The following is a 15,249-nucleotide window of genomic DNA, read 5'->3' on the forward strand; positions in this document are numbered from 1 at the left end:
AAAGGTTTGATTCTTCTTTTGCACCAATTTAAGTCATAAATTAGCCCAACAAAATTCATGGAATGATTATAATAATGGCTTAACACAAATCTAGATGGAGTGACTGCAAATAAAAAATAGTAAAGATAAGTATCTCCATTAAAGGAAAAATACATAGTTGAGTGAGAGAACCAGGCCCCAGGTATGCATACATATAATTAATTACCTCAGAGATGCTACAAATGGACCTTGATAGAGTGGTTTGGTTTGTTGTTGTTTTGGTTTGGTGGGGTTTTTTTTGTTAATGCATTCATTAAATGGAACAAATAACAAGGTATAACAATGAATTTGTTCTCTGGAACTGGATATTATCTGTTACACCTTGTCCCATTGCCCCACATAGGCAGCAGGAGGAAGCAGAAACAGTGTTTACGAGGACAGGTTAAAAACCAGAAATGCAACAATGTTTGCTTCTGTACCAATCTGTGCAGGTGCCAGGGAAACACACCAGTGTCTTTCTTTTCAAATAACCAGGCCACTCAATGACAGCTTTCACAATAATTTAAACCACTGCTCCCTTGGGCCTGCAATTACCTGAGTATTAATGACAAGCAAAACACATCTTTCCCCTGCAGCCAAGGAGCAGTGTGCTCTCTGCCTTCATTACCCTCAAAGAGAGCTGAGAATGTGTCCTGTGGATCCTCAGCCTACACCTACATCCTGCATAATTACACCCAAGCAAGAAAAAAGTGGCCTTCTAATATTTGTAAATGGGCATGTACGACAACAGGTGTTGCACAGCCACTGGTGTTTCATGCACATTGCTGGGGGTTTGGTCTTCTGTCCTACATCCTCTGCTCCTAAAACTCCTGCTCAGAGCTGCAGGATGGTGCTCCTCACTGTGACCCCTCTCCAGCCAGGGGTCACTTCAGCAAGGGCTCAGCTCTAAAGCCTGGCTTTAGTCTGAGATGGTAGTATTTATTTTTTAGGGACCAACTGTGATAAAGCTTATCTTTGATCAACAATTCTGAAAACACTGGCCCTTGGCCAGACTCATCTCTTTCTTCAGTTTGAGCTCAATTAGAAGACTCTACTTTTTCATGAACTCTGTCATGAAACAACCCCACGAGCCTTGCAGCCACTTGGCAAAACATATCTGCATTTTCCCTGGCCCCATGGCCCCAACAGGGCTGAGCACACTCTTCACCCAGGCCCTGGGTGCAGGGTTTGGACCGATGGGTGATGTGTGAGGATGTCCCAGCTGCAGTCTCCATCTGCACAACAAACCAGCATTGTGTCCAGCTTGGAAAGAACAAGGCTGCCTTTGTGAAGGCATTCATTTCCTACAGGGTCCTTTCCAGATACCCTGCTTCATCTTCCGAGTGGAAAAATGATTTGGAGGCACCATCAAACCAAATGAATGATAGAATTTTGTTACATTTCACTGAAATGCAAGTAATAAAAGTAATAAAAGCATTTGACCCACCACAGCTTTACTAGATCAGACCCTCTGAAAATGTTGTTTTCCCAGTGAAGGAATGGGCAGCATGACATCCATTTGGGTGTTCCAGAGGCTGGGAGATCCCAGTGCCTGTCAGCACAGGGAGCACAGGGAGCTGCTGACTGGGTGTCTGTTTTAGAGCAGATCTGTTTTAGAGCAGATCACAGTTTGTGAAACACTTTCACTCAGTGCAAATAGTTTCACTACTTTAATGTTGGATGCTGTTAAGAAAGCAGATGGAGTCAAGTAATCTCTTAATGTGCAATTAAGCACGATAATAAAGAGCCTAAAATTTATCATATGTACTGTCCTAAAGAAGATCTTTTTTTGCTGGAAAAGGCCACATTTCCTGTGGGCAGCTGTGGAAAGGGACACTGCCACAATGAATCTTGCTGTATTTAATTCTCATTCTCTTACTTTTCCTTGTGCCTACACCTGTAACACTCACCTCCAGCTCATATTATGGAACAAATAAATAAATAAAAGGCCAGTTTTATGGGATCACAGAATCAATTAGATTGGAAAAGACCTCTGGGATCATTGAGTCCAATCTATGACCAAACACCACCATGTTACTCAGACCATGGAGTGCCACTTCCAGTCTTTTCCTTGGACATCTCCACGGATGGTGATTTCACCACCTCCCTGGGCAGCCCGTTCCGATGTCTGATCACCCTTTCTGGGTAGAAATTTCTCCGAATGTCCAACCTAAACCTCCCCTGGCGCAGCTTAGGGCTATTTCCTCTTGTCCTGTCCCTCGTTGCCTGGACAAGTGTCTGCTCCCCCCGCGGCTCCCTCCTCCTGCCAGGAGTTGAGCAGAGCCAGAATGTTCCCCCTGAGCCTCCTTTCCTCCAGGCTGAGCCCCTCCAGCTCCCTCCTGGCGCTCCAGCCCCTTCCCCAGCTCCATTCCCTTCTCTGCACCTCCTTTAGTGACATTCCAAAGCCATGAGGAGACAAAGCCGAGATTTCCGCGGGCCGTCCCCGCCCCGCCCGCGGAGGGGCCGCGGTGCCCGAGGCCGCCGGGCCGGGCCGCCCCCGCGGGGCGGCGCGGGGAGATGATGCCGGGAGATGATGTCAGCGGCGGGCGGGCGCTCAGCCATGGTGTGAGGGCAGGGACTGAGCCGGCCCGGCCCGGCCCGGCTCGGCGGCGGCAGCAGCACCATGTCGGGCCCGAGCGCCGTGTCGGACCCGCAGCACCCGGCGCGGCTGCTGCGGGCGCTCAGCTCGTTCCGGGAGGAGACGCGGTTCTGCGACGCGCACCTGGTGCTGGAGGGCGAGGAGATCCCGGTGCAAAAGAACATCCTGGCGGCCGCCAGCCCCTACATCAGGTACGGCCGGGCCCGCGGCCCCCGGGCGGCCGCTCGGAGGGGCCGCGCTGCGGGGAGCGGGGCCGGGGTTATGTAAGGAGCGGGATCCGCCGCGGGTGAGGACGGAGGAGTCGGGGAAGGCCGGCGGGGGGGTCTGCGGACCCCGGCTGCGCCTCGGCCCGGAGTTGGCCCGGGCGCTCAGGGAGGGTGTGGAGTCTCCCTCTCCGGAGACATCCAAACCCCGGCTGGACGCGTTCCTGTGTCACCTGCTCCAGGTAGGAGCTCCTGCCCTGCTCCTGCCTGGGCAGAGGAGCTGGGCTGGGTGATCTCCAGAACTACCTTCCAACACCAGCTGTTCTGTGGGAGCAGCTGCTGGGCCGCCTCCTTCCTTCCTTCCCTCCTTCCCTGCCTCCGGCCGGTGTCGCCGGGCCCCTCCGCAGGAGCTGTCGTGTTCTCGGCATCACACCGCTGCTTTTCCAGCTCTGAGAGGCTGTGTCACCCAGCAGGGGAAAAATCCCCCCAACAACTTCATTGCTGCCAGGCGCCTGGTGGGACCTAGTAACCCCTAAAGAGTGAAGTGTGAGGATGGTGAGGGAGGTGTCCGGCCGAGGGGCAGCATCCCAGGGGCATTGTGAGATGCTGGGCTCTGTGTGTCCCTCGGCCGCACCGAGTCAGCACTTCAGCATCATTTTTTTCCTCCTTAATGTCTTTTAGCAAGACAGGGCTCCAGGTGGTGGTCATGGGTTCTGAAGTACACCGGCTTCTAAATGAAAAAATAAAAATACAGGATTGTCTCCACATCGCTTGTGCCCCCACAACATCTAAGAACATCGCTCAGAAATTGCCAGAGGGACAAAGCCTGGCGGTGCCAGGATCGCTGGCAGCTCTTGGCAGGGCTGTCACCAGCATGTGCAGTCAGAACTGTGCCACTGACAGCGAGTGCTGGGGAGGATGAGCTGCATTAGCACAGTCATGGTTTCAGCAGCTCCTGGGCTGTGTGTGCAGGGAAACCCAGGTCATGGGAAGTCCTGCTGACACCAGTCTGAAGCCCATCACACTCGGTGCTGACAAGTCCAGTGACAGCAGGTGAAAAGAATATACCCTCCACGAGGTGTTATGGTACGTGTCTGCATGTCAGAGCAGGTAAACAAAACATACAAGTGGTTAATTTCAAAGGGTTTTAAGTCCACTCATTTGTAGTAATAAAGGCATTTGTTTTGTCTTCATGTGTAAAGTAGGACCAGACCTTCAGTACCATTTAAACACAGGATTAACATAATTCTGTAGCAGACTTTTTGTACTGTTTGGACATTTCTTCCAGCTGCTGCTTCCTGTGAAGTTGTCATAAAATTTGCATTTTTTTGCTAGGTGAGGATGGGAATTCTTTATGCTACAGTCTGAAAAAATTCAACCTTCTGCAGTGTCATATCATCTGCTTTTAGGCAATACATTATTTTGGGTGACCATTGAAGTACAGTGTAAACATTCTCAAGTACAAAAATAAACTGAAAATAAATAGAATATAGGGCTGGTGAATAACTTTTAAATAGCAGTGATCATGCACAGGCTTAAGTAAATAGTTCTCTGCATCATCTGAGCTAGCAGAGCTGAGATATGAAATAAAATGCACATAGAAGGAAGATCATCAAGAATTTGCAAAAAGGACATGGTGGAGCCTATGTGCTACTAATAATTTTTCATCGCTGCTTGTCTTGAGCAGCAGGTTTGGAAGACTGTGGTGAAAGAAATCAAAGATGTGAAATAGAAATGAGCCATTGATTCATACTCTTCAAAATGCCTGAATGCTTTTTAGGTCATTGGGCATCATATTTTAGATGACCATATGCCTGACATCAGGTTTCAGAAGAGTTGCTGTAGGTGGTAAGAGGTCATGTCCTTGGAAAAACTGCTGTTCTACTGCTACAGCAGGATGAGTTTACAGAAAATGTCCATTTTTTTTACTGTGAAAGAAAATGCTTAACTAAAAGATACTGTATGTTATCCTATGGAGAAGTGCCTTTTCACAGAATTTCATCTTTAAGTTTTGCATTTTGTCAATCTCTGAAAAATGTGCTGGGGAAACATGGGTTAATTGTGAGTGAGGAATAAGAGCTCCAGACACAACTACATTAGCAACAAAACTTGTAGTCATTAGAGTTGTGGTTTTTTTAAACTCAGAATTGTTCAGGTTCAAATCTCATGAAGGAACTCATTAACTATGTGTGAAAGTAGGTTACATGCATTAATATATAAATATGATTAAGTGTGAGCTTTGTGGTTTTTTTTTTTTTTTTTTTTTTTTTTAAGCTTACTCATGTCTTCTCCTCAGGCTTTCAAGATGTAAAGAAGCAAAAATACGAGTACCTAGTTCTTGTATGGCACATTTGGAAATACATTTGTATTACCTAACTTTGCAGAGCCTAATTTTTACTTGCTGCCTGTCTCTCTTCTTTTTATCACTTCAGGATCTCTCTCTTAGTCCAGCTGGTCTTCACATTGGGTAGGATTGGTCAGGTAGGTTGCCAGTGTTGGAGCATTGTGTTTCTGGCCAAGGAAACACAGTGGCTTTTTTGGGAGTTGAAGTTAATCTCCACCTTGTACCTAGTCTGTGCAGCTCCCATTTATTTTGAGTGTTGGTTTTTCAAAGAAAATCAGTTTAGGCCTCTATATAAACAGTTATTGCAGGAGACACAAGAATTTCCTGCCCCTTTATTTTAAGGGTAGCTGATTCCAAAGCTCTGGTACCACAGGCTGTTACAGTCTCCAACTGCCAATTGATTCAGATTGTTCTCATTTGAAAAATTCCAATATAAAGCTCAGAAAAATCCATTAAGTACTTTCAGAAGTAAAACTTGGAATAAAAAGAATCATTTATGTGAACCTTGAAGTGAAGCAGTGGAAGTATGAGTTGATGTGGTGTTTTCAGTGTCTGGCTGTCTCATTATGTGCTGTGGCTGTGGGCAAGTTGGTGGGCGAGTTCAGAAGCTATAGGGTTTGCATGAGTGCCTAGTTTAGGGTGTGAGTAGGAAAATAAGTAGGCATGGACTTTGTGAGGGGGTGGTTGGGTGTGAGCAGTCTGTGTGTGCTGAAGGATTTGTGCAGCCATGGAGAGAGGAGCGTTACCTGTTTTTGAGTTTTGCATGGAAGCTGTTTGGCTGACTGGTTATGAGTAGGACACTTGTAAATTATAGTGATGTGTTTTCCCACTAGTTATTTGGCAACTGGATTATCCATGCAGCTCAAAGATAGCAGCTTCAGCAGGGAGAGAGAAAAAGGCATGAAGGGGCACAGAAACACACTGGAAGTGTTATTGGTGTCATGGGCCCCACCTGCCTGTCTGATGCATAGGGTGGCTTCTGCAAGTACAGAAAAATAAAAAAAAACCCTGTTTAATTTTAAAATTTTCAGCCTGTGGGGCCAGTAAGAATTTTAGTTTTTGTGGTAGTTTCATTCTTGAGGTTTTGCCTCAACTGCTTAATACCAAGTGGTTTGTAGCTCTCTCAGGCCAGTGAGGTCTGGGGTGATTGTGTGAATTCCTACAGAATTCCTTTATATGTAAAGGTTCATCTAATCCCTCTGTGTGCCCCCTGGAGCAAATCCTGCCATGTACAAAGCACAGAAGTCTCCCTGCATATCTCTAACATCTTGTGGTATGTTCCTGAGCCTGAGAAAAGGAGGGTTCCTCAGGAAGAAACCACCGCAGGACAAAGTGTGGTTTGGCTCAGGGTGATGCTGCTGTGCATCCCAGAGTGGTTATATTCAAGCCAGGTTAGCTTTTGGTTTTCTCTTCTGAAACAAATCAGCCAGAAACCTGCCCTTTTTTTGGTAGCACTCTTTGTCCTGGCAATTGCCTTAGTGTAGATCCATTGCCCTGGTTTAATTTATTTCGTTTGAGAGCTTGGTGTAAATTACAGTGGCATGAGAGGGCTTTTCCCTGAGCAAACCATGCTTGCACTAGTAAGTTTGGCCTGACTTGTGGCATAGATCTGCCAACCTTTTATAGGATAGATTTGGTCCAAGCATTCCTGGTATCCTCAGCAGTAGCAGCAGATGTTCCCATCCCAACAGATCTGTCACTGTCTGGCATGAGTCGTTCCTGGCCAGCTGAAACTTGCAGCTCTTTATATTTTGCTCACCTACTGTCTGCTTGCCTGGAACACAGGGAGCACGTGGGAACTACCTCAACAAAGAGGATATTTAAGCCCATATTCTTAGACAAATGTAATGTTGTTACGCAGGGATTGTGCTGCTGCATTACAAATTGAATTAAGACATTTTTGTTACCTCAGCAAGTTTTGTCTTTGATTTTCACGCATCTGCGTGAGCAGATTTCAGATGGCTGTATGTGTTCTCTACCGTTCCCCAAGGCTTTTCAAACTCAGTAATGGACCAGTAATCATATTTAAATCTTTTTTCAGAGGAGCATAATATAACTAAACAAGAATGTAAATGTAAGGTTAAGTTCACGTTATTTTTACGTACTTATAAATAGCTGTAGTGCTTGTAAATGGGTTTTGGTCAGAAATAACCTGACAGCCTTTGCATCTTCTCACTTGTCCTGTTCAACCTTCTGACATTCCTAAAACACTGCAGACCTTGTCAGACCCTGCACAGCCACGGGCAGTGCTGAAATAGATTTCCATGGAGCTGTGGAGGGATGTGCCCCCATCAATGACCTCCTGCCTTTTCCTCTGTGTGCTGGCACTTGGAGCATTTGCAGTTGTCACAAGGGGAGCCTGCTAAGGCTCCATCCCTGTGTGAGTGTGTCTGGGAGCATCTGTGAGTGCTGGTGTGGGAGGTGGGCTGGGATGTGCCTCCTGCACCCTGGAGGTGCCACTGGGCACTTCTCGTTACACCTGTTGGACAATGAATATTGTAGAGCAGGGTCAAGTAGGAACCAACACCTGCCAGGAGCTTCTGCTGCTTATTTCCTGGTGCCTGTTTGGTCTTTACTGACATTTATAGAGACCTTTTATAGTGTTTTAAAACTTTTCTTCAATTTGGGATGAATATTGAGGTCAGGAACACAAATGGCAGCTGGAGCTGAGAGCTGTTTGGTTGTCAGAACGCCGTGCTCCCAAGTTCTGCTTTAGCCAGATCATGCTGTAATTGTGCCAGGGCTTGTTCCCTCTTCACTGGGTGTGCAGGGCAGTGTTGTAGTAACTGCACTGTCAAGGAGGGCTCTAAAGCCATTGTTGTCTTCAAGGTTTCTTTTGAGAAGTTTGTTTCTGGCAGTCTCCTGGGAGCTCTGGAGGCTGCCCTGGCAGTAGGAAGTCAGAAACAGATCAGGCCAGAATTTGCTTCCAGACTTTTTTTTTTTTTTTTAATTTGACATAGTTTTGTTTTGGTTTTGGTTTAAAAAAAAATTAAATTTAAATGCTCCCTATTATGTTTTAGTAGCTGAGTTGTAAAGTCTCTGTGACTTTTGAGAGGCAGTAAATCAAAATAGTTGCCTTGGCCAGAAACTCTGCCTGGCACAACTCAGAAGTGCCTACATGCATGTTATGTTTGGATAAGTAGTTGAGGGGCAACAGTGATAAAGGTATGTTAAAAGTTGATGGTTTAAAAAGGGATTTAGAAGTCACTATACCAGGCTTGAATGGGGAGTTGTTAATTATATTCCTGCTCCGACAAGCCCCTAGAGATCGCCTGAAGGGAAGAAGCCATAAGGCTCTTACCCAGCCCAGAATAGTAAAAAAAAATACAGTTGGGCTGCTGCTACACGTCAGGCAGAGGGAGAACTGGGAATCAGAGCATCTTGTTTACCCAGGAGAACTAGAGATGAAATTTCTTGTCCTTTCTTTGTACCTGGAGACGTGCAGCTCATCTGCGTGCCTGACGTAAGAGGCGAGCTGGGATGGAAGGTGTGGCAGGATGGGCTGCTTGGGATGTCTGGGTAATTTATACTCTCTAGGTTGCCTTTACACTTGTATTAATTGCCTTGTTTGGCAAAACCTTTATTATTAAAAAAACCTTTTTTATTCTTCTTTTTTTTCCTTGATTTACAGTGTATTTTGTGGCTGGAACAGGGCTGATGTGTCTGGAGCTGATGAGTCAGAAATGCTTCACTTCTGTTTTGGTTTTTTTGGTGGTGTTCTTTTTTAATTCTTTGAACCTGTTTTGTTTGTGTTGGTCTCATCAGCAGTTACTAAAGGAACTTTTTTCTGGTGTGGACTGAAATATGAACAGTAATGAATGGTTTGAAAGGATTTGTTCCCTCGCTGTTCAGACTCTTATTCTGAATATTGTACAGAAGTTTCTCTCTCTGCTGGTACTGAGTACCAATGTAGTGCTACCCATGCACAGGGCAGTCTCCACTCCTGTCTTTGCCTCTCATATTTTATGTTTGCCGTAGCTTAATATGTCAAAAAAACCAAAATAAATCACTGCTTATGCACAGCCCTGAAAGTCCTTGTCCCTATCAAGGAAGCATGTCCTTAATACCATGTGGTTGGTGGCTGGTTTGTGTCCTCAGGCATGGTGGTTTACATCCCCTGGACGATGTGGGCTGCCTGCTGCAGCTCTTGTTTATGGACATGGGGAGTGCTCTGTGGTGGAGATTCCTGTGCTGATGAAATCCATGTTCCTGGTTCCTTTTTCATCTTGGCTGTGCCATTGCTTTCTGTGAAAGTCTTGCAGATCTCTGTTTTCCAGCTCTGGGCACATCCAGAATTCCGGTGCTTCCCTCAGTTGGATTCCAAACGTATTCCAGCTGTTCCACAACACTACTCATGCACTTAGAATTTTGTCCATTTGACTTCATACTTACCATCAATTATGAAAATCTTTCTCCAACTCTGTTGCTTATTGCTCCCCTGTGCTGTAAGGATAAGTGAGGTATAAAAACCTGGTTAATCCAAGTTTTCCCAGCAGATCTATTGGTGTTTGTTAAATAATAATATTTTCAGGAATAAAATTAAATTAATTAAATAATAATACAGGAATATTTTGGTTATTAGACATGTGCTGCACAGCACTGCATTTCTTAAACATATTTAACAGCAAATTTAGCAGCATGGGTACTGTATAACACTGTACTTGTTTCTTCTAAAAAAGCATTTTTAACAAGTTTAAAAGTGGAGTTAATCTGAAAGAAGACATATTTCAAGTAAGACACTCTTCATTTCTTGGCTTAAAACTCTATTTCAAAAACGTCTTCCCTTGTTTTTCTGAGGAAGTCCTGGTTCCAAACTGCTGCCTGAAAAGTTTGACACTGCTGGGAATCAGTTCAGTGAGTGGACTTGAGTGTCAAGTCGAGCAGAAGAAAACCAAACCCAAACCACCTCTGTGAACCCAGCAGGTGTTTCTGTCACAGATGAGCAGTGACTGCTGAACCAGGTGTGCTCCACCACATCAGAGATGAGCCTGAGCTGTGCTTTGTGGCATGCACAGGGTGCAGAACCACAGGTGCCCAGCAGCTGATGTGCTCTGCTTCTGTGTGACTCGTTGGCAAGCTCAGCTGGTGCAGTTGCTGGGTTGTTTTCTGTGCTGGCTAAAGAAACTCAAAGTGAAATGAAACGTCAGGTCCTTGGTGCTGCTGAGAACTGTCAGGGTCCATCCTTGGGCACAGTTTGTTGAGTGTGTGTTCTGTCTACTTAGGGCTAACTCACATGTTTAGGCAAGACACTCTGGTTGAGGGTAGATTTCCAATTTAGATTACAATCTAGCTCTGGATGAGCTCAGTGTAATCAGGGTAATTTCAGATTTTCATGGTAAACAAGCTCTTCATTGAGCAAAGCCCATGAGCCCTGTACAGGTCCCCTGTGCTGCTGTTGAAGGAATTACCTTGTTCCTTTTCTTATGGAAAGGGAGGAAGCCACATTTTTGCCTAACTTAAACTTTTCAATGGTTGAAAAAATTAAGTTATATGTCATAGTTTTTGTTTCTCTTAAAGCAAACAAAGCAACTTTGCAAGTTTTTGTGCTGAGCTGTTAAATGGACTCGTTTGCCTTGAGATCTGAAGTTGGAGTTAGAGATAATCTTAAGGAGAGAGACATAGGAGAGACATAGGAGAGGCATAGCCAAAATCTTCTGAGAGCTGGCACCCTTTGCAGGGTGTGGTGAAGACTGACTTTTATATGTGGTGCTAAAGGCCAGGGTGCGACCTCAAAGGAAACCTTCTGATTTGGTTGTAAAATATCTTTTTGGAGGATGGTGGTGGGTGGAGTGAACTGCTGCATCATGTTTTTATGTCTGACCTGTTTAATAATGTGATTATTAAGGAGTTTTTTTGCACGTAGAAAGACCAGCCTTTATGGGAGAAAACGTTGCAGGGATAAAGGCAGACACATGAAAAACTTCACCATTAAAATGGTCAGTCCTAACTGGGACTTAATTAGATTGACCATGGAAAGCTTGTACTTGAAAGACTAAAACCTACATAAGGAAGCCCAGACCAGGAGACTAAATTGACCTCATGTTTGCATCAAAAGCAGATTTTTTGTTTTCTCCTTAGTGATGCAAAATCTCCAAGTACTCACTTGTCATTTTTGGGACTGAGTCATCCTTGTGAGCATGTTTTAGGTTTTGGTGCATGTCTTTGCTGGAACAATTTGTTGGAGGTCCAACTTCATTTTAAAATGCTGATGCTCTCTGGAGAAGGCCAAAACACTGGTGCTGGTAAGGGATAAATCATCAAACCCCAATTTTATTGCCCTTCAGTTTCGAAGGACAGCTTTGCTACTTGAACATTAAAGTTTGCTTGTGTGGCAATACTGGCACAGCATGTGTAGACCAGCCCTTAATGGCTAATCTGGAGCAAAATCATTAATTTGGGAAGACAGCTCCTTTCCAAGAGACAAGTGTCTCCCTCTTGTCTGGTTCCTGACACCCTGCAGTGTAAGTAGGTCATCAAACTGTGTTTGCACTGAGGTGATGTGAGAGCAGGTAAAAGTTTTGTGTTGCAAAGCATCAAACCCAAGGTGTCTGTCTCTTGTTTCCCAGATTTTCTGATGGCTGTTCACTGTAAATATCAACAACCTGCTTGTGGTGAATGTGGTCTGGAGCATTCTGGTGGGCACAGTCTTTGCAGACAGGTGTTTTCTTTATTTGTTTAGGTTCCAATATACCAGCACTCCAAGGATTAAAGCTTTCCAAGAGTTGAGCTCTTGTTCTCTGTATAACTTATGTGACCATTCTAAAAACACATCAGTTGTCTTTTCTTAGTAGTTACTAAGATAAGGCAGAGATTTAAAAGATGAAAATGTTCCCACAAAATTATGTCTGACTCAGGAAAGCAAGTGGTGTTGGTGGTGGCCAGGTTCTGAATTTGAATTTTCATTTTGTTTGTTGTTTTGTCTAGTTGAGTATTTAAAAGTGATTATTCCCCTCCTATGAACTTTCAACTCTAAAATGTAAGAAAACCAAGTTTTCAGACGTGGATTTCTTTTTCAATCTGCTTCTTATAAATCTTAACTGTCCCACAAAAGTGCTTTCACAGGGATTGGCTGTATGGTCAGCAGTATTGGTTGTGCTTTGATTTGTTCTGCTCTTTTAAAATAACAGTAAGTTGGAAGTTCCATCCTAATTGTAATAAGAGCTTTAAGGCAGTCTTAATTTACCTGTTGTTTTGCTTTTTGCTTGTGGTTTTTTTTTTATTATTTGAATCTGTTTTATGTCATTAGAGGTAAAATGTTGTTCCTAGCAGTATCAACATCAGTTCTTGAGCCTGTGTTTTCATTTTGAGGATTCACCTTGCTTATATTACTTACCTATAGAGAAGAGACACTGGAATTTTTATCCTCATTCTGCCTCATGTAGAGCGTTTCAGATGACTCATTAGGATTGTATTCCTTAAGTGATGTGGAACAGCAGATTCTAAATTTGTCACACAGACAACATCAAAACACAACATCAACCCATTTGTTCTTATGCCCCTGGCTCAAGGTGTTGTGTGTGCCAGCAGTTCTCCTGATGAGGCACAAGATGTTGGGGTGGATGCTGAGCATTTACGGAACAGTTTAATGTTACTGGAAGCAATTTCAACTTACAATCGTGATCTTAATTAAAAAATGGAAATTATTGTTTTAAAACATGTATGGAGTCAAGTTGCTCAAAATTAAATTACTTGAGAAAACAGGATGAAGAAGTTGCCTTGTTTCATTTCCTCCAGCTCTGTCTTGCCTGCGCTCTGCTCCCAACTCATGGGGGTTTTGGTTGGCTGGGAGGGTTATTTCCTTGTAGATCTCGATGTTCTGGTCTTCCATCTGAATTAAGGAAGACTGAGGCAGCCTTTTCAGCTGTGATTTGGAAGCTTGGAGTGCTTTTAAAGTAATTAGAAATGTTGTCCTCAGTAGGAAGCTGTCACTTGCCTGCTTTAGGAGCAGCTGTGCTGCAGCTGGCCCATCTCTGCACCTTGGGCTGCTGGTTGCCACTTGCAGCTCTCAGCCACACAAATCACAGGCTGAATAAATCACCCTGAGGAGGAGTGTGGCAGAAAGAAGACATCCTCCTTCTGGGATGCTGACAGATTGGAAAGCCTCTGCTTAAGCATAACTGCTAACTTACTTTCTAAAGTGAAATTTGATAGTAGGCAAGGGTTAAGTATTTCTCCATGTGCTGTCCATTGTTTTCTGAGCTGGGAACAAATATGTTTGGAAACTTTCTGGTTCTGTCTCTGGTGTGATGACAGGGATGCCCAGGCCTGAGTTTGCTGGTGAGATGTGGGTGCAGGTCACAGCTGGTGCTGGGTGATGCAAGAGGAGATGTGGCTCCTTGCCCTCTGCTTGCACACCTCCTACTTTTCTCTCCTCCTTCAGCTTTCTTTCCATTTGGACTCATGATTTTTTTTTTCTTAAACTTTTCCAGCCCCAAACCTGGTTATAACATGTCCTTGCATCATATTTTTCCTCCCCTCTTTCCAACAGGCAGTAGCTGTCCTGCAGTTTTGATGTGAGGAGTACCTCCAGCTGCCTTTGGGAATTGCTCTCTTGGCATAGCTCAGAAGTACTTGCACTGAAATAAATAACCTTATATTTTATTAACCAACAAATTAAAATCATGTGACACATGCATCACTATTGCTTCCCATGACAGATAATAAGAACAAAACTTAATCTGAACTGGGAAGCATTTGCATAAGGTGAATGTTTGCCTAGATACAAGTGTCTGTAACTTTGAAGTAATTTGATTTGTTCTCAAGGTTATTTTTCTGCTTTGGCTTTGTGTTTTGGCTTTGCATTAGGTCATTTCTTTAAAGCTCACGAACTGTTGATGCCTGAAAAAGTACACAGTAATTAGAACATCTACCCTGATAAGACCCAAAAACTCTGAACAACACTTTCTTGTTACCAGGAGGCGTCTGTGTAAAGTCCATGCAATAAGGTGATTTAGCTTGGGTGTGTACAGGTGATGCTAAGATGAAAGTTAGTGATAAATAGCACAAGGCCTTTCCCTAATCTCCCCATTAGTGCTGGCATCAACATGCTTATTAGATGCCTTGGACCTGTTTCAAGCCCCTCAATGTGTTGGACACCCAGGTTCTGTGTAGATACTGCTGTGTATTTGATAACAGCTACTTCCAGGTACCTGACTCATGTGAGATCCAGGCATCACCCAACTGTCTTTTCTGCTGAAGGAAGCCAGACACTGGGAACCTTGATACATTTTATGTTAAATTAAAAGAAAACACAGTTTCATCCTAGGAATCCAGAAGAGCCCTTTGTTACAAACCAAGAATCCCAGAGCTCAGGTGTAAATGGAGGTAGTTTGGCTAGATTTGAAAATGTGTATAAATAAGCCTTTGCTCTGTTAGGAGTCTAAGGGCACATTGCCCTGTGTGTATATGCTCTGTTTGGAGCTTACAGACATGGAAAATGCACACTGCACATGGGCAAGGATGGCTGGGGTTGAGGTACACATTGTCTGTTCTGCTGGAAATGTACATTTGGGGCAGGAGTTTTCAGCTGACAAGCTGTAAATCAGTGCCTGCCATTGCAGCATGAGCTTTAATGGGAGTCACAGAACTTTCCTAATCTCCTTCCAGATGTTAGGAAATAACCAATTTCCTAACCCACGCCACGCTGTTGTTGTTATTTGTAACTTGTGCAGACAGGGTGAAGCAGCTCCAGCCCTGCTGCATGGGCACCGCTATCTCCGGGTGCTCTGCAGAGTAGAAAAGGAATGTGAAGCCAGGACCACAAGGATGATGAACTAAAGGGCTAAAATTACTGGCCTTATTCACACTTAAAAATAGCTCCTTACAGACTAAGGCTTTATTTGATGTGAGTTACAGCTTAATTTGTGAGAAACTTAATTTATTCCGATATGAGTAAGTGAGGCAGAATCTGCCCTTAGCTAAGACCTATTTATGTATTTGCTTAGCATGAGTGTGGATAGCAGGAGGCTGGACCCTTTCAGCTTAGCAAAGCCACAGCTTTTCACATTAAGGAACTGATTCTATCTAAGGATATATTCAAATGAATGTTAAAAAGTTGTAAAAGCTTTTATTTTGGAGTGCTGTGG

The 15,249-nt window shown here is 44.2% G+C and overlaps 1 protein-coding gene across 1 annotated transcript in view; it reads left to right on the top strand.

Annotated features, from left to right (window-relative positions):
• The first annotated feature begins 2,538 nt into the window (after positions 1-2,538).
• The window catches only part of GAN (gigaxonin), a 39,424-nt gene continuing 26,713 nt past the window's right edge, over positions 2,539-15,249 (top strand). The window contains exon 1 of the mRNA XM_071440742.1: positions 2,539-2,808. Within this exon, the coding sequence (XP_071296843.1) occupies positions 2,642-2,808 (167 nt within the window). The 5' untranslated portion in view covers positions 2,539-2,641. The remainder of the gene's footprint in view (positions 2,809-15,249) is intronic.

The sequence above is a fragment of the Agelaius tricolor genome, unplaced genomic scaffold (genome assembly GCF_023055355.1).
Source record: "Agelaius tricolor isolate 1412-34295 unplaced genomic scaffold, bAgeTri1.0.p SCAF_15, whole genome shotgun sequence".
NCBI classification, from domain to species: domain Eukaryota; kingdom Metazoa; phylum Chordata; class Aves; order Passeriformes; family Icteridae; genus Agelaius; species Agelaius tricolor.